General features: G+C 43.8%; 1 protein-coding gene across 1 annotated transcript; it reads left to right on the top strand.

Annotated features, from left to right (window-relative positions):
• Positions 1-2,279: 2,279 nt before the first annotated feature.
• On the top strand, positions 2,280-20,043 carry LOC120021758 (dihydropyrimidinase-related protein 2). The gene is made up of 14 exons (XM_038965604.1): positions 2,280-2,589; positions 11,932-12,020; positions 12,237-12,421; positions 13,026-13,190; positions 13,426-13,487; positions 14,290-14,370; positions 14,475-14,543; positions 14,668-14,788; positions 14,949-15,105; positions 15,472-15,613; positions 15,815-15,985; positions 17,102-17,281; positions 17,510-17,684; positions 18,101-20,043. Exons 1-14 carry the CDS (start codon positions 2,542-2,544, stop codon positions 18,190-18,192), a joined length of 1,737 nt encoding a protein of 578 aa, XP_038821532.1. The 5' UTR covers positions 2,280-2,541; the 3' UTR covers positions 18,193-20,043.
• The last annotated feature ends 279 nt before the right edge of the window (positions 20,044-20,322 follow it).

Genomic DNA, 20,322 nt, shown 5'->3' with positions numbered 1-20,322 from the left:
TCCTATTAAATTATGATGTATGATATTCTTCCCTTTCGCACTGAGGACAGAAACAATATTTTCATCCAGCGCTGATACCGTTCAGGGACGACCACCTGCGCTATCAACCGGCAAGGCGGTGGCTGTCCAAGCTTCGAGTTCGCAATTCGCAAGCAGTGCTACAAAGGATCAGAACTCATCAACCCCGCTGTGCAATCATGTCGACTACCGGGGAAGTCCCTGCCTTCTTCAAGAACATGGGCTCGGGTAGCCCCATGCCACGGCAGAAATTCTGTGGCATGTTCTGTCCAGTTGAAGGTTCTGGCGACAGCAAGACGTTGGATTTCCAGTCACTGCCGGGGGGCAGTAGAAGGAGTGACGGACAGGTCATTGACAGGCAGACGGACATCTCCCAGCCAAGGGTCGAGATACGGGAGAGCAGAGGAAAATCAGCCCTGCAAAACCTGGATGACAGGGTAAGAGCTACAGATTTTGTGCTATGTCACCCTGGTTGAAATGAAATAAAATAAATGTATTTCTTTCTTTCTTCTATATATGTATGTATGTCTGGCTCTCACAGATAAAGCAGAAATAAATCGACACAGTCATGCAGAAAGGAGTTCACTGGGATCTCTAGAAACTTCCCAATCGGTAAAAAATGTCAAGTCGCTTTCCAAACCATTTAGCTATTGCCTTTACTCAATCAATCAATGCCAGTGCAATTAATTCTGCCGACCTCTTGAATTACATTCGAAACGTGACAACCATTATTCTAAATTAGGAAAAATTGACACAAACCTGGCTAATAATACATTTATATTACACCAAATTGCAGATACAAAATATATATTTAAAAAATACATCGCCCAGTGTGAATAAGCCTCAACATGTTTACTGCTCATTTAAAAATAAATTCTAGCCTAATAAAAATATTCAGACAACAGCAGAGTAAAAATGACCAAAATATTATATTATTTATATTATTACCATCATCAATTACAATCGATCAGGGAATTATTTTAACCTAATAATTTAAAAACAGAACAATGGGCCTGTCTACAAAATGGTTGAAATGGGTGAAACAGCACCGCGCATGGTCAACTGGTATAGTTTATACATTTCGCCAGTTCCAAACGAGATCTGGTCGCTGCAGATGGTATAGCTTCCACATTTCGCCTGGTCCACACGTAATCTGGTACCTTCAGAATCGGCACCCTCTCCCGTATTTTGTAGGATACTGGGTTGCAACATAAACTACCAGTTGCATAAAATTACATGGTTATTTAGCCATTACCTACCAGGCCTAGAGGATAAGGTTTCATAGGCTATTTAATGTTATTGAGGTATGGATTATTGACTATAGGGAAAGCAAATTCAGAGCAAGGCTAGCACACAGCTGATATCCTTCAAATCACCTTCCAACGGACTGGACATTATCAGGTGAAGTTTGCCTACATTCCCCATGAGGCTCTGTGATGGGCCATTACTTCCTGTGCTGTGCTGGGTGAGTAGCCATCAGAAGGAGTAGTTCCTGTACTGAGCTGGCCGAGATTGATGTTCCATAGGGCTCTCTGCAATGGGTGTAGGCTATAGGTCGGTGAGAAAAAAGCTAATGTACGTACGTACGCACACACACACCTCTGACAGATCATCTATTACTATAATACTCTCTACAAATATCCTCTGATTTACCTTCCATTTCTTGAGTAGTCTAATGTACTAATTTCCCACAATCTGATACTTTTCCATACATTTTATTTTATTATTTATATAATTTTTTATATACTTTAGAAGTATTTTTTAAAATATTTAACCAGGCACGTCATTATAAATTCTTATTTATAATGACGGCCTAGAAACAGTGGGTTACCTGCCTTGTATAGGGGCAGAACAACAGATTGTTACCTTGTCAGCTCGGGGATTCGACGTAGCATCCTTTCGGTTACTGGCCAACGCTACCTAACCACTAGGCTACCTGCCGCCCCAGTATAGCTCTTTGTATTGTTGATCTATGATTTTTGTGTGGTTATGATGAAGTTCTTACGCCAGATTCTTCAACGATGACATAACCAACATAACACAAGGAAATCTGAACTCATACCATTGAGAAACAACAACAGCTAGACCGTGCACATGCCGTGGAATTTATATTCAAGGCAGGCAGTAGTGGTGTAGCTAGCTGGAGCCTACTAGTACTGGAAATGGCATAGTGCCGGACTTCTCAATGGATCAGGGCGGGGTTCTGCGCATGCACGTTGGGCTTCGTCCAGAGTATATGTCCCTCCCTCCCTCTGTGTCTGAGTCGGTCTGGCAAGGTTTGGTGCATCGGCGGAGAACAGGAGAGAAGACGTGATCTGGAGCTGCGATTCTTTTCCTAGATTCTGCGAGCGGTGGCCTCCCCCTTTAGGACGCACGACTCCTTTTGGAATTGTACCCACTCTTTGCTGCAATTTTTTTCTGCCGATTCCACACCGGCCTTATCCACCCGGCGAACCTCAGTATTCTGAACATCCATTCCATTGATAGCGGTCCACTAAGTGCAGCAAGAACATAACAGCGAAGATGTCTGGGCAAGGCTATCAGGGCAAGAAGAACATTCCCCGCATTACAGTGAGTTAGGAAAACATGTATTCATTACATTGAACGAAATGAACATTGTGCATGTAACTAATTAACCTACAAAATTCGCCACTCACCAGTCAGGCATATGTGAAATTAGGCTTGTGGTCCGTAGTTGAATGCTCTCTCGGGTAGACATACAGCTCAGAGGTGAAGGACCTGTTTGCATCAGCTGTGAAATCATTTCTGCACGAGCTCTTGGTTATAGGCCTTTAATAATAAGGTGCCTATAAATAAAATCGAGTCTACACACGTGATCTTTCAGAGCATCTATTTCAAGGAATTATTTCAATTGTCTTTATTTGACAACATGTAAGCCTGTGGTTGACTGTCCACGTTTGAATAAGCTATATCACAAGGCTCTTGTAAAACTATCATTGAAATCAATGTTGTCCGTGAATCATTTTCACACGTAAAAGGCAGTCAACGCACTGCTGAGGTTTCGCGGTCGCGAGTTATTACATTTCCACGCCGATGTTCTTTGTTGGGGAACGGTGTCTGGCCGGTTATCACGGCAAGCCAACGGGTGGAGCAAATGCAATAGTTTTCTCGCATCCGCCCATCCGCTGCAATGTCGGGTTCGCTTTTCTGCTCAATGCAAACTCGGTTAATTCGGTTAAATGTTTTATTCAAAGGCGGGGTTAGGGAATGCAGGCCGTTAATGTTGACGGATTTTGTGTGGTTTGGGTGAGGCAGCATCCCTGTCTTTCCCCCCAGATTATCCCCGGGAGCCGGGAGAAATCATGGCGAAGAGAGAATAGCGGTAGGCCTATAGGATAATGGAAAGAGAAGAAGAATGGGAGAGGGGCGGCAGTAGCTCCAATTTCCTTCCTCGTCTCTTAGCGTCCACAGTAATGAAGGGAAAGGGGCAAAAACGAGACATAAACTATAGACTACTGTCTTTCCATATTGATTTCGCCGAACAGGATCATTCATAGGTTTTAGTCTCTACTAAACCGCACTGGTCTATGAACTCCTCGTGGTCACAATAAACTACTGACCCTCATGCCTCTGACCTCCACTGCAATGATTCGATACCTGAATACATCCTTATAAAACATGTGTAGGCCCAAATGTCATAAAACCTACCCATTCATCGAAAATATGACCTAAAGAAAGATCTTTAACAGTCTAAGCTTTTGGGGGAGAGTGCACCTCTCCTCATTGTGTGTGCATGAGCTTTTGTGTGGACAAAGAAAGCACATTGAAAGGGGCTTTGGCTGGCATCCTGGTGGGTTACTCCAGCAAGCTGTCAGGCTGGATGAGTCTGACACAACTGGAGCAGGTTTGCCCTAAACTCCTGCCATATCCTACACCCTGCTTATGTGGATACTGCATTACTCAGTGAAGGGAACAGGCCAGGCCTAACTCACTAATGATCTATTCACACACACACACACACACACACACACACACACACACACACACACACACACACACACACACACACACACACACACACACAGTCTTGTATAACTAACCTTGTGGGGGGACACAATTCAGTCCCATTCAAAATCCAATTTTCCCTAACTCCTAACCCTAACCCGTACTCTTACCCTAACCGTTACCCGAAAACCTAACCTTAACCCTAACCCTGGCTCCCAACCCTAACCATAAAACGAACCCGAACTCCTCACCCTAACCCTAAACCCCCTAGAAATAGCATTTGATCTTGTGGGGACTAGCAACATGTCCCGAGTTGGTGAAATTGTTGTTCGTTTACTATTCTTGTGGGGACTTCTGGTCCCCACAAGTATAGTTAAACACACACGCGCACACACACACACACACACAAACACACACACACACACACACACACACACACACACACACACACACACACACACACACACACACACACACACACACACACAGCCGCAGTGTGTGTTAATGTGCCACACCCCTGTGGCAGGGAGCAGTGAGCACACTGTGTGTTGTCTGTCTGTCTTAGAGACAGCCTCAGTCACACACACTTATGGAACCACACAATCCCCTTATAATCCAACAATCTCCTGTTTATCCAGGTCGCCACTGTCCTTGTTTATTTCATTAATTTACCCATAACATAGCCATCAGGACCAGTGGCCAGGGCGTGTCACTGGGTCTAATTGACTGTCATATCAACTGTTTCAAGGTAGATTGATGACCATGTGTATGAATGTGTTTGCGTTTGTATATCAGCTGTGTGCACAGTCAAAGAGAAGCTCTTTCATTCATTCTCATCTTCTTGCTCCGGGCTCTGCCTTCATCCAGTTCTGGAGTAGACTCCATGATGAGCCTAACTGTTAAAGTGTTAAATCAGAGGATTAGGAGCCATAGTAGCCCAAACAGTGATCAAGCTAACTCTAAACGGATATAGAATGTGTACTCTGGACCAGGGAAAGAGACAGAGTAAGAACAAAGTAGGGTAAATCTAACGTACTAAACAATTCACTGTAAAACCAAACACACAGATACACACAAAGGATGAATGCTACTTTCTGTATAGCAAGTTAATCCAATTGTGTCGTTGTTTTTAGACGCACACACACACACACACACACACACACAAAGTTGAAGAGATTGGAAAGTCAAAGGCCTAACAAAGGACAGCAGGCAGGCTGCAGTATGAGGCTGTCGTCACCAGCTGGAGTGGTCAGCTGCAGACTGCAGAGAGAGGCAGACTGGGGAGCAGCACACCTCAGGGCCTCATAAAATATGAATCTCATCCTAAAATCACCACCTGGGACTGCCTTCAAAAGATGACTCATCCAATTCTCTCATGAATAAGATTATTTTAATTTACAGTCAGACACACACTCAAAGTTACAGTTGAAAAAGAAGGAAACATAAATAGATTTTTAGATGTATTTTTATTCAAGAGTAGGACTGAAAGGGCTCCTGTATAAAGATGATGGACTTTATTGCAGGATTGACATGTCATGAATACTTTTACTGAGAGAGGTCTTCTTGTGGTTCCCAGGCTCTGGGGTCAAGAGTTCAGGAGTCAGTGCAGGCCGCCGTGGATGCCTTTTTTACCCGGAAGACCCTGTCTCTTCCTGTTATATCAGTCTCTCTTACTAAAGACAGTCCAGCCTGGCACTGCTCATCTCCAGCCCGCCATTTTCCTACAGTAATCCCGCAATGCACTGTGGCCTGGGGCATTCCATGTTCACACATTACACAAAGCACACTCTTGGTTCTAAGGGCCACCTGCCACCTGCCATATACAGTGGGGCAAAAAAGTATTTAGTCAGCCACCAATTGTGCAAGTTCTCCCACTTAAAAAGATGAGAGAGGCCTGTAATTTTCATCATAGGTACACTTCAACTATGACAGACAAAATGAGAAAAAAAAATCCAGAAAATCACAATGTAGGATTTTTTATGAATTTATTTGCAAATTATGGTGGAAAATAAGTATTTGGTCAATAACAAAAGTTTATCTCAATACTTTGTTATATACCCTTTGTTGGCAATGACAGAGGTCAAACGTTTTCTGTAAGTCTTCACAAGGTTTTCACACACTGTTGCTGGTATTTTGGCCCATTCCTCCATGCAGATCTCCTCTAGAGCAGTGATGTTTTGGGGCTGTTGCTGGGCAACACAGACTTTCAACTCCCTCCAAAGATTTTCTATGGGGTTGAGATCTGGAGACTAGCTAGGCCACTCCAGGACCTTGAAATGCTTCTTACAAAGCCACTCCTTTGTTGCCCGGGCGGTGTGTTTGGGATCATTGTCATGCTGAAAGACCCAGCCACGTTTCATCTTCAATGCCCTTGCTGATGGAAGGAGGTTTTCACTCAAAATCTCACGATACATGGCCCCATTCATTCTTTCCTTTACACGGATCAGTCGTCCTGGTCCCTTTGCAGAAAAACAGCCCCAAAGCATGATGTTTCCACCCCCATGCTTCACAGTAGGTATGGTGTTCTTTGGATGCAACTCAGCATTCTTTGTCCTCCAAACACAATGAGTTGAGTTTTTACCAAAAAGTTATATTTTGGTTTCATCTGACCATATGACATTCTCCCAATCTTCTTCTGGATCATCCAAATGCTCTCTAGCAAACTTCAGACGGGCCTGGACATGTACTGGCTTAAGCAGGGGGACACGTCTGGCACTGCAGGATTTGAGTCCCTGGCGGTGTAGTGTGTTACTGATGGTAGGCTTTGTTACTTTGGTCCCAGCTCTCTGCAGGTCATTCACTAGGTCCCCCCGTGTGGTTCTGGGATTTTTGCTCACCGTTCTTGTGATCATTTTGACCCCACGGGGTGAGATCTTGCGTGGAGCCCCAGATCGAGGGAGATTATCAGTGGTCTTGTATGTCTTCCATTTCCTAATAATTGCTCCCACAGTTGATTTCTTCAAACCAAGCTGCTTACCTATTGCAGATTAAGTCTTCCCAGCCTGGTGCAGGTCTACAATTTTGTTTCTGGTGTCCTTTGACAGCTCTTTGGTCTTGGCCATGGTGGAGTTTGGAGTGTGACTGTTTGAGGTTGTGGACAGGTGTCTTTTATACTGATAACAAGTTCAAACAGGTGCCATTAATATAGGTAACGAGTGGAGGACAGAGGAGCCTCTTAAAGAAGAAGTTACAGGTCTGTGAGAGCCAGAAATCTTGCTTGTTTGTAGGTGACCAAATACTTATTTTCCACCATAATTTGCAAATAAATTCATTAAAAATCCTACAATGTGATTTTCTGGATTTTCTTTTCTCATTTTGTCTGTCATAGTTGAAGTGTACCTATGATGAAAATTACAGGCCTCTCTCATCTTTTTAAGTGGGAGAACTTGCACAATTGGTGGCTGACTAAATACTTTTTTGCCCCACTGTATGCTGGAAGATATAATCCAGGATATCCCCATTCATAAACCCTCCAGTGTGAGGTAGCATGTATTTAAGTCCACTTCACCAGCTGGGCACAGGAAGATAGGGGAAGAAAAGCAACTGGGATGCACGCATACCTCAGCCTTATGGTGCTCCAGTGCAACCTGGGATTGCTTCCTGACAAGCAATGTTTCCTTTTTCTTTAAGAGAATCCGGCTACACAGTACATCTTTAGTCAGGCTACACAGTACATCTTTAGTCAGATTGTTGGCTCAACAAAATCCATGCTTCTAAATCGGAGCGTCTGTGCGGTGAGATTAAGAGTACAGTAACAGTCGTAGTCTACGTGTCTTAAACCAGACAGCCACCCATCAGCTCCTGCAGTCTTCGACCAGGGTGACTGGCAATTCCAGGTCCAAGAGACATAGACCTGGAGGGGTCTGAGGGCGGTGTCCAGGTCTCCCCTCCACTGGAAACAAACAATTGGATCAGTATCTGTGATTTAGATGAGTCGGCATGCTTGATGCTTCTCCACCCCAGCTCTAGCACATGTTCCCTGGGAGTTTTCCGCTGGGAGAGAACAACACATGCTGTTGCCTGGTTACCTCATTTGACAGCATTAGTTTTCGATCTAGGAAGGCTGCTCAGGCCCAGTAGATGAACATCTTTGCCTAATGGTTTAGATTTTCAGATTTGCTGATACAGCTTTATTTAGGCATCAGTATAGTTTTAATCCAAGCCCTCTATCACATCATACACTGGATTGATCTTCCACACATTGTGGAAAGAGGACTGATCAATGCTACCTCACTCAGTCTATCTCTCTGATGTACAGTAAGTCTAACCTATCCAGGCTCTAGTCTGCTGCTGGGCTTGTTATTGGTTCAGATCTGATTTTGAGCATAGGGACATTTTGAAAACTGATTCTATACTTAAATCTCAATTGAATCAGTTATTATTTGGGTATTTTTGTTAACAAAGATTTATGGGCTGTATTAGTTGGTCAGAGATGATTAATGAACATTGACCAACAACCATAGGCATATTATTTGTCTAAGTTTAATTGCAAATTTTTTGTTGTTGAAACCCTATCCACATCCTCTTTTGTGTGTGGCTGGAACTGGTTCTTATCCAGGGAATGTCACTGTCATGTTTGGCTCAGGTCCAGTAAAATCAAAAAGATGCTCTCCCACAACATGATGCTGATGGCTGTCACAGGCCAAGCAAATGGGGACTTTCTCTGACCTGCAAATGCATCTTCAAATATACAGTACCAGTGAAACAATTTGGACACACCTACTCATTCCAGGGTTTTTCTTTATTTTTACTATTTTCTATATAGTAGGTTAATAGTGAAGACATCAAAACTATGAAATAACACATATGGAGTCATGTAGTAACCAACAAAGTGTTAAACAAATCAAAATATATTTTATATTTGAGATTCTTCAAAGTAGCCACCCTTTGCCTTGATGACAGCTTTGCACACTCTTGGCATTCTCTCAACCAGCTTCATGAGGTTGTCACCTGGAATGCATTTCAATTAACAGGTGTGCCTTGTTAACAGTTCATTTGTGGAATTTCTTTCCTTAATACGTTTGAGCCAATCAGTTGTGTTGTGACAAGGTAGGGGCGGTATACAGAAGATAGCCCTATTCGGTAAAATACCAAGTGCATATTATGGCAATAACAGCTCAAGTAAGCAAAGAGAAACAACAGTCCATCATTACTTTAAGACATGATGAAATAGAAAATATATTTTGATTTTGTTACAGTTTTTTGGTTACTACTTGATTCCGTTCGTGTTATTTCATTGTTTTGATGTCTTCAATATTAGTAAAAAAAAATTGAAAATAGTAAAAATAAAGAAAAACCCTTGAATGAGTAGGTGTTTCCAAACTTTTGACTGGTACTGTATATATTTTTTATACCTACAGAGATCCTACAATTCAAAATCGAATGGCTAAATAATACATTTTATGACCATCTTAAAACAATTCCATATGTTAGCTTAGTAGATATTACGATCTAAGGGCTTAGACCTACAGGGGTTAAACACAAGAAACCGCTAAGTAGGATGAAATAAGAAGAAACATGGAATAGGCATGCACATTTATATACTGAAATACTCCACAACAGATTGAATTTGAAAGCACTTGACTGTTGTTACTTGGGACCACATTTGTCCTGTAACTTTTCTTACCATTTTTGGTAAAGTATGAGTATCTAAAACTGAATTTATTGTTGTTATATCATGATGGCTGTCTTACACATATTTGTAAGAGTGTGTATGAATGGATTTCAGTAAAGGCTTCCAGTTTACATATCTAATGGCACGACAGAAAATGATGTAATGATAGTCATACACATGACTCAGTTGTTCAGTGAATAGTTGCCAAAACAGGATGGAGTCTTGCCAGGCCCTCCAGCACAGCATTCTGCTCCAAATAGATGTGAGAATAGACTGGGTTCATCACTCCTGTCACATGAGTCATCAAAAATGACAACTGCTTATATGCATGTGCCAAGACCTGACATAGTCATCTCTAACAAGACATTCATTGGGGGTTTGTTTGAAAGAGAGTGTGTTTCTGTGTATGTGTCTGTGTTTTATAGAATGTTTTTTAGCTGTCAGGGAACAAGTAACCACTTTTATTGGGGAAAATATACCAAAGGATGTTAATGTCACAGAGAGGGGTTTTCTATTCTTTAGCCCAAATGCATTTTGGGTGAGGTATTGTGAGCCCCTTTGGAAAGCAGTTCTGATTGGGGCCAGGGTTTCTAGCAGGGAAACAAGCTAGCTGCTGAAACTCAAACAGAGCAGCCTTTGTTTGTGGAGGATGCTAAAGGCCTCGTGACCAGAATGGTGCCACTCCCCTTTTGGAGAAGAGCCCATCACTACTGGGGCAACGCAGGGGGGTGCCAGGGGGTCAGGTCCCCCCTCTCTAAGTCTCACACAGAGACAAGTGGCCTGGTGACAGAGGCGTGGATGATTGATTACCAGGTCTGCATCCTGATTGCTCCCTTATTATGTCCATTATTCTGTCAGCCAGTCAGGGTGAGGATGCCGGAGGGGCGTGTCCTCAGGCGGGCTTTGCTGCTTGCCAATGTATCATCAGTGCATTCCTCACCCTAATTTGGAGCCATGTTGGTATCAGCCTAGCTAGTAAATTATCCATTAGAAGATGTATATTCCGGATTTTGTTCCTGGTCACGACATGCTGTATCCAGCTGTCTGTAATAAGCACACTGTAGTTCTGCTTCTGCATTCACTTTGTCCCTTGCTGGATGTGCATGAAGCATTGCTTCTCTTTTAGACTCTGTAAAAGCTGCTGCTGAGCTCCGATCCACCCCCCGCTGTGTATCTGTCTTTTGTTCCTATTTAACTCTCTTATCTATCGCTCTCCTTTATTCTTACAATCCCAAACACATACTTTCTGTCCCTTACTCTGTCTCACACACACACTGTAATGGTTGAATGAGCTTCACCCAAGACTTGGTGCTGATTCATTCCAAACTATCTGTGAACTAAAATATTAATTCTTACAGCTCTGCTTTCTGTTCACCCTCTCTCTGTCTCTGTGTCTCTGTGTCTCTGTGTCTCTGTCTCTCTCTCTGTCTGTCTCTCTGTCTCTCTGTCTGTCTGTCTGTCTGTCTGTCTGTCTGTCTGTCTGTCTGTCTGTCTGTCTGTCTGTCTGTCTGAGACTTACAACAAAAGCCTAGATCATAAATTGTGACATCTCAACACAACCAGTTGGTGCAACCATGAACATTGTGGGAGGACACGTGGTTCCTTATCAACACAGAACTCACTTGGACAAAGCCTAATATAAGTGTGACGCAACAGAGCAAAACAAGGCAAAACGTCAGATAATGCTGTGACAGTGACTATATAGCAGAGAGGCAGTCATCTGCATCTTTTGGCCATGGTGTGGGTGATAGGATAGCAGGGATGTGGAGGGGGTGAAATATTTTATATTTTCTTTGGTATTTTACGGATCTGTACATATGTAGGATCTTACGTTTGAAAACATCCTGCAGTTACAGTAAATGTAAATTATTATGTGGATTCTAATAGAGGGTCGTGATACATCTTTTGTAAGGGAAAATCATGTCTGAAATTTCAATGTGGAAATTACAAACCTCAGAAGCTTTTTTTAAACCTCAAATACACTACAAGTTTTACATTTCCTGCATTGCATTGGAACGTTCTCCTGCAACAGGATAAACAAATGAAGATCCTATATTTTTATGTAATATGTTAATAGCACAGTGTTAGCCGACGCTTCCTGTAAAGAAAGTGGCTTGTACTGCGGTGGTGCCAAATACAATACTCACCCTCATAAGCTCATTTTAAATGGTCATATAAAATCTCAGGCCATTCTTTGTGTGTTACATTCTGGTGTCTGGCATTAAAGCCTTTTCCTGAAAGAACACTTACTTCACTGTGTTAATTCTGTGAGAATGAAGAGGAAATGGATGTGTTTACTAACTAATAGTGATATATTTTTTATTATCGTCTAGAGCGATCGTCTCCTGATCAAAGGGGCGAAGATCGTGAACGATGACCAGTCCTTCTGTGCTGACATCTACATGGAGGATGGCCAGATCAAGTGAGTTTCACAACAACACCTCCTGAGGTTCCAATGCCTCCGAGAGGTTAACTATCTCTGAACCATCTTTATTATGCGTTACACCTAACAATGGTCGTTGTTCGCTTTTACAGAATCGTTTACAGAGTAAGTGCAGTCACAATGATAACTCTATTACAACTATCTATATCTCTCTTTCTGTTCCTTCTCTCTCTATCTCTCATCCTCTGATTTCAGACAAATTGGCGAGAACTTGATAGTGCCCGGTGGGGTGAAGATCATCGATGCCCACGGGCGCATGGTTATGCCAGGGGGTATCGATGTGCACACACGCTTCCAGATGCCTGACCGGGGCATGACCTCAGTGGACGACTTCTACCAGGGCACCCGCGCTGCCCTGGCAGGGGGCACCACCATGATCAGTATGTACACTACCACCTACACCCTCTCTCCTCCCCCTCTTGAGAGACATTTGGAGAGTGCAGTGCACGCTTGATCTATGGCAGCGCCAAGTCCTGAACCCATAAAGACCCATTCTTACAGTGTTAGGCTTGCGTGCCACCAGGTGCTGCTGAGTGCGGTGAAAAGTAGACTAGAGAGACATTCAAAACCTTTTGCAAGTCGTTTATCCACTCTCCTCGTAATTACTCAGTAATAGCGTGTCCTGCCTGAAGCATTCCTAGAGTTTAGATGCCTCAGCACTATGCCATCTGTTCAGGTCCCCTCCCCTCCTCAGCAGTCACACAGACTCCTGGAGAGTTAGATAGCTATGTCCTATCATGCAGAATGCTGACTCCTGCTGACAGCACTGCAGAGTCAGAACCAGCTATGTAAATGGTTCACACATCTCACAGCCCTACAGTTGCTGTACAGTACATCCTGATGGAGAAAAAAAAATGATGCAAGACTCAGATATAGCCGTTTAATCTGAGCTACTTTATATTATAGTTGAAAGCACCCCTAACATTACGAAGGAATATTTTAGGACCAATTCGCTAAGTAATTGTATGTGTCTGTGTCCACTAGTTGACCACGTGGTTCCGGAACCCGGGGCCAGCCTGCTGTCAGCCTTTGAGCAGTGGCGTGAGTGGGCGGACAGCAAGTCCTGTTGTGACTACTCCCTGCATGTGGACATCACTGAGTGGCACAAGGGAGTTCAGGAGGAGATGGAGGCCCTCGTCAAGGACCACGGTATTGCCACACCCAGTACATATGACATCCTATAGTAGGTTAAGATTAGTTGTGTTTTCTCTTTATGTATGGTTGTTACATTTCCCAAAGATTGGTTTAAACATGTATGTTTGTTCAGCCTAGTTGGGTCTCTCAGTCTGTTTCTTCTACAACCGTTATTGGTGTCTTCGTCTCTCTCTTTGTTTCTCTTTCCCACTCCCTGTACCTTCCTCTGACACGCCCTCTCTTTTCTTAGGTGTCAACTCTTTCCTTGTCTATCTGGCTTATAAGGATGTTTTCCAGCTTACTGACTCTCAGGTATGACTTCCTTTATCATGCGGTAGCTTTTTTGACGTTGGCTCCCTGTTTGCTTCACAGGAAACACACAACGATCACTACCATCACAAAGAACATTAACGGTTATAATAATCTTTAAGAATATAGTATGAAAGGGATTCAATTTATTTCGCACCTCATTAACCATACTATTAAAAGGTATGTGGCAAAATGAAACTGAATGCTTAATAAATTACACTGTATGCCATCATATACTCTAGCTCTTAGATCCAGCTGCTTCCCATGGCCTGCTCTGCTCTTGGCTGAGGGCTGTGGGCTGAGTTGAGGGTGGGTGGGGAGGCTGAGGCACTAAATGTCTGTGTGGGTCTCCAGAGGGTGTAAAGGATGATAAAACAATGCACCAGTCCATGTCTCTGTCTCTGGTAAAATAGATTAATCTTGGACCCGAGGCTCCTTTGAAAACAGCCTGTGTTGGTCTTTGCAGCTGCCTGAGGAATGCATGGAGGCTGCCCAGGCCAGAGCATTACACTCTAATTTGTGCACGTCTCCCAAGGAAAACTATGATAGCTCTTTATTTAATTTCTGGCTGTTGGGAAACGATGACTCATACTCGACTCATACATCAGTCATACATCAGTAACTGGTTCTACCACTGATGCATCTGTGAGTGTATGAGTTTTACATACTGTGTGTGTGAAATTGGTATTACAAGTACGCTCAATTAACTTTCCAAAACCATGACAAGATGCCAAGTTTGTCTGTGTTTCTGTTCTATGATCCATCTGTGGTTGTCTGATGATGCTGACGTGGTTATTTTCTGTAGGTCTATGAGGTGTTCAGTGTGATCCGGGATCTGGGGGCCATTGCTCAGGTCCATGCTGAGAACGGAGACATCGTGGCTGAGGTAAGACCTGGGGCTAACAATACACCATTTAATGTACTATAAAACCCTATTTACTATACCTAACACCGGACAATTTTTAAATATGCCTGTTCTTTTCCGTTCAGGAGCAGCGTCGTATTCTGGAGCAGGGCATCACTGGACCTGAGGGACACGTCTTGAGCCGTCCTGAAGAGGTAGGATGCATCAGCATTTGACTTCAGAGTTCCTACCTCTTTCTGTTTTTATCTTCCTTTTATGTTTCCTAAATGTGTCCTTGCAAGGTCACCTTGACCTTTGAACCTTGGGTGTCTATTTCAGGTGGAGGCGGAGGCTGTCAACCGCTCTGTGACAGTAGCCAATCAGACTAATTGTCCCCTCTACATCACCAAGGTGATGAGCAAGAGTGCTGCTGATGTCATCGCTCAGGCCAGGAAGAAGGGTGAGACTGTTTCTAGGATGTTTGCTAGGATACAAACATATAGAAAGATGAAGGGAAGATGCACACATGTGAACCGAAAGAAGGGAGAGGCACCATATTGTTTGCGTCAATAACATCATTTAAATCTGTAATCACATCATGTTTCTGATTGGCCTTGGAGGCACTGTGGTGTACGGGGAGCCAATCACTGCCAGCCTGGGCACAGACGGCTCACACTATTGGAGCAAGAACTGGGCCAAGGCCGCCGCCTTCATCACGTCCCCACCCCTCAGCCCAGACCCGACCACGCCCGACTATCTCAGCTCCCTGCTCTCCTGGTGAGAGCACTAACTCAATGCCTTGACACTACCAAGCCTGCGTCTTCTGTCTGGGTTGTCCGTTTCGTCTTACATTGATTGTTTAAAAAAAATCCCAGACGAGGCCTTTTGCCTCTTGCCAGGCTGTCATTGTAAATAAGAATGTGTTCTTAATTGACATGCCTGGTTGAATAAAGGTTAAATAAAATAAAAACTGGATTGGACTATGAGGACAAATACCCATATTCATTATGTAAAGTGTTATCATGGTAACAATATCAAATAGGACAATCATCCCAATATGACCCCAGGTGTCACAGTCTCAGTTTGCTCCCCTCAATGTCTCCTCTCCCATCCTAATCTCTTGCACTGTGCCCTCCTCTCCAGTGGGGACCTGCAGGTGACTGGCAGTGCCCACTGCACCTTCAACACTGCCCAGCGTGCCGTGGGCAAAGATGACTTCACTCTCATCCCTGAGGGTACCAACGGCACTGAGGAGAGAATGTCCCTCATCTGGGACAAGTGTGTGGTGAGAAATGAATACATACTATATACTATACAATACAGTCACATATTCTCACATACGGTACTTAGAGTGGAACATACTGACATGTAAATATAGTGTACAGTATGTGTATTTGTATTTGTACACATTTTTACCTTACACACTCACATGTCCTAACAACACAAAGTTAACCGCCTGGTCTCTGTTTTCACCTGGCCCATCCAGGTGACAGGTAAAATGGATGAGAACCAGTTTGTGGCGGTCACCAGCACCAACGCTGCTAAGATCTTCAACCTGTACCCCCGTAAGGGCCGCATCGCTGTGGGCTCTGACGCTGACCTGGTACTCTGGGACCCAGACGTCATCAAGATCATTTCAGCCAAGAGCCACAACTCGGTCAGCCAGTCACACACTCACTACGCACAAATACTGTACAGTCAGAAAGGCACAATCTACTCTATATCCAGCCATATGGTATTACACGTTACCACAGATTCATCTTTGGGAAAATGCCCAAAAATAAATTGTTCATCTTTAAACATTGAAGTGAACATAATAGGTTAAATTGTAATAGTTCTATGAAATGACTCTCCATATTGGTCTTTTTATGGTCATCTTACTCCTGACCACATATGATTGGTTGGGTTCCCCAGCACTAGGGCGTGGGCCTTATGTTGACTCAGGGGAGTGATGTCATCCTCAATCTCTGCCAGAGTACTGAAACATCTAATTTCTGATTGTTAGCAGGCAAGTCACACTGTTTGTGTGTCTATGTATGTGTGTGTGTGTGTGTGTGTGTGTGTGTGTGTGTGTGTGTGTGTGTGTGTGTGTGTGTGTGTGTGTGTGTGTGTGTGTGTGTGTGTGTGCCTGTGTGTGTGTTTGTATGTGCCAGTCTGTATGCATGTGTGTTTTTGAAATCTAATTGCTCTAGCTCTCTGTGTTCTATGGTTTCTTTCTTTCTGTTTGGTCAGGAAATAGACTAATTTAAATGTGTAAAATTGGTCATTCAGAGAGAGGGGTGTGTTCGTGCGTGTGAGGTGGGATGTCCAGCCTCCGTGTGACCTCATGCTGTTTCTAAGCCCTGTGAAGCCCACCAGATTGCCTAGTCAGCCAGTAGCTTTTAGGCGGTCACACTGCTCTCCACTGCACACACCCTGTTGTAACTGCCTTGTAACACTCTGCTCCTCGCTGCCTGGCTACATCAATGGTCTGTTGTCTGGAGAGACTCAAATTTTACCAGCACATCAATGACGCTCTCTCTAGAAGGGTTTTCAATTGCCATTTATCTAACCATTGAAAAACACATAGGGAACTGTTAATGATTTGAACATTGGCCCACTATAAAACAACTGCTCCACTGGCACAGGATGGAGAGGGAGGGAGTTCCACCACACTAGTACTGAACACCAATCAACTCATACAAATCATAAGTGGCTGATTGATACATGGAAATATTGGTCTGATTGAAAACATTATCTACTGTACTACATTTCTTCTCCCCCTTTCTTCCAGAATGTGGAGTATAACATCTTTGAGGGCGTGGAGGTGCGTGGCGCGCCCCTGGTGGTGATCAGCCAGGGTAAGATGGTCCTGGAGGAGGGGAACCTCCACACCACCGAGGGGTGCGGCCGCTTCGTGGGCCGGAAGCCCTTCTCTGACTACGTCTACAAGAGGATAAGGGCTCGCAGCAGGGTACAGCACTGTTATGGAACTGTGTCATTCTGGGCTGTGTTGTGCATTTTTGTGTTTTATTACCAGCTTGAGTGTTACTGATGTAACTAGGGGAGTGGGTTACAGACTTTGTTGATACCCTGTATTATGTTACGTTGTTTGCTGACAAGCTGGATGTTGCATTCCACTATCAGTAGGTTTAGGTTGTTTGATCTTGACTCTTGATTCTGCCTCTTCCCTGTTCTCCAGCTGGCTGAGCTGAGGGGAGTTCCCCGAGGCCTCTATGACGGGCCTGTCTGTGAGGTGTCACTCACACCCAAAACTATGACTCCTGCCTCTTCTGCCAAGACCTCTCCAGCCAAGCAGGCAGCAGCTGGTGCCCAGCCTGTCCGCAACCTGCACCAGTCAGGGTTCAGCCTATCTGGTGAGGAACACTTGGGTGGATCAATGGATCCATTCATTAGAGATACAGTATCTGTCATTATATCTCAATCAATCAAACGTCTTTGTGAAGCCCTTTTGATGTCAGCAAAAGTACTTATACAGAAACCCAGCCTAAAACCCCAAACAGCAAGCAATGCAGATGTACAAGCATGGTGGAAGAAACCTAGAGAGGAACCAGGCTCTGAGCGGTGGCCAGTTCTCTTCTGGCTGTGCCGGGTGGAGATTATAAGAGTACAGGGCCATTAAGGCCATATCGTTCTTCAAGATGTTCAAACGTTCATAGATGACCAGCAGGGTCACATAATAGTTGCGCACTATTATAGTTTGATGATAAACTTTTTCATAACAATGAAAATCCAGTGATATTGACATCCTCCTCCTCTTCTGTACTTGTAGGTGCTCAAGTTGATGACAATCTTCCTCGACGTAACACCCAGCGCATCGTGGCGCCACCCGGTGGCAGGGCCAACATCACCAACCTGGGTTAACCACTCCTATTGGCCACCAGGGGAAACGAGGGCTTGAGGGGAGGGGCATCAGGGACTTGGGGCCATTCCACCAGGAGGCAAACCCTCTAGCTACAGTGCCTGACCGAATCTCCCCTCCTCAATCTCTCAACCCCTCTCACGCTCCCTACATCTTTCCCCGACTTCTTCCCCCCCAACCCCCAAATCCCCCACCCTAGAGGAGACACATATAAAAATGATTTGCCTCATTTGAAGAAAAAATATGAAAAAACAACACTCCTTATATGAGCACTTTGGACTGTATTATTTAGTGTTTTATACTGTACTTTCTACCTGCCATGTATCATTCAGTTTTGTTTTTTATTTTCATGTTATAATGGAGGGCTGAAGTGAGACTAGACTGAGCAGTTTTAACACGGCCAGAAGGTCAAGACGGTGCTTGTTGCATTTGCATAGAGGAAGTCCATTCCGTCCCTCTTTTTTAATTTTGGATGTATGGTGAATGAAGTATGGAGACACAAGGGGAGCATGTTGTACTTGTGTTTTACCTTCGGATAATAGACGGGTTGGTTGTTTAGTCACAAAATTGCCGTGTGTGCAACTATTGTGCAAAACAAACAGTGTTGGCTTAGACTGTTGACAACATGTAAACTATATTTAGTCTCCAAATGTTTATTGAAAACATAAATACATTTGCACAATGAGCATTTGTCTCTCAAATACATTGTTATAGTTGTTAGGTTAGCTAGCTAGCGAATTTGAGCCATATTAGCATAGACATGACACCTGTCAAAACACCTTGAAACAAGACATGGTATCAATAACAAGATTCAACGAGCTGAAACGAGCCACCTACAATTCCCTACATGGCAGCTTCTTGTCATTGTTGCTCGCTATCTGTCAGTTCAGAATCATAACAATGCACGCCTTCCGGCCACATTGATGCGTGCGCATAACTTTGGTTACGTTGTCGGCCAACCCGTCTATGGGCACATTAGATTAGTTGCGCTAAAATTGTGTAGTGAACATGGAGATGCTAATATGCCTTCCTCAATTGATATGTTCACTGTCTGTGTCTGCTTTGTCTTTGTTCTCTACTGTTTATACAGCTTTGCCCTCCAGTGTGATTTTCATCTCCCACACTGTTAAGATCAGTTCAGCACTGGCTATGATCAACACCATTTATTGACTTGTTGCTATAAGGAAAATTATTATGAGACTGTAAAACCGTCCATTGTTATCGTTTGAAATTCACTGCAAGCTGATAGTAAGCTGTCCTCGTCCCCAGACTATGCGATGATACATGAAATTAGTATAAGTCAAACAAACCACTATAGTGTTGAAAACCTAAGAGGAACTTGTCACTGGTGCTCACCTCATGTCATCCCACCCGTAGCTTTGTAGATTCTAGATTAAATGAAAAAAACATGCCCCATATTTGAAAGCTGCTTGTGAAGTGTGAAAATCCAGTAGAGTAGGAGAAGGTGTTGGCGGGCGGGGAATAGAGCGCTGTTTCCCAGGGAGAGGCCATTATGGAACTTCCATGAGAGGAGATGTGACTCAAAGTTAGGATGTTGGGAGGAGTGTAGCCGGGTGGAAGGGAAGGAAGAAAGAAAGATGTTGGTCAGAATACTAGGGAATGCACAGTTTCTTATAGCCTCATTCAATTCACCCTCTTCACAAGATGGTGCCACACTCCTTGTACTCAGCTACGCTGTAGTACAGTATGTGTCCACTGCCCATATACCTGGCTTGAAGGGTATTGTGACCCCTCTTTGTTATGGGTCCCGTGTGGCTCAGTTGGTAGAGCATGGCACTTGCAACGCCAGGGTTGTGGGTTCAATTCCCACGGGGGGACCAGGGTTCAATTCCCACGGGGGGACCAGGATGAATATGTATGAACTTTCCAATTTGTAAGTCGCTCTGGATAAGAGCGTCTGCTAAATGACTTAAATGTAAATGTAAATGGGATCTTTAAGATCCATAGACCATTTAATTGACAATGTTGCAGGTAATCAAATGTATTGGTCACATACACATATTTAGCAGATGTTATTGCGGGTGTAGCGAAATGCTTGTAAGATAGCATCCCTCCCACTGTTCTAGAATGTCCCAGTACCAACCAGTGCATTTAGAAGACTCACTGTCTTT

Source organism: Salvelinus namaycush, chromosome 26 (genome assembly GCF_016432855.1).
Source record: "Salvelinus namaycush isolate Seneca chromosome 26, SaNama_1.0, whole genome shotgun sequence".
NCBI classification, from domain to species: domain Eukaryota; kingdom Metazoa; phylum Chordata; class Actinopteri; order Salmoniformes; family Salmonidae; genus Salvelinus; species Salvelinus namaycush.
The sequence above is the reverse complement of the archived record's forward strand: the minus strand, read 5'-3'. Positions and strand labels throughout refer to the sequence as shown.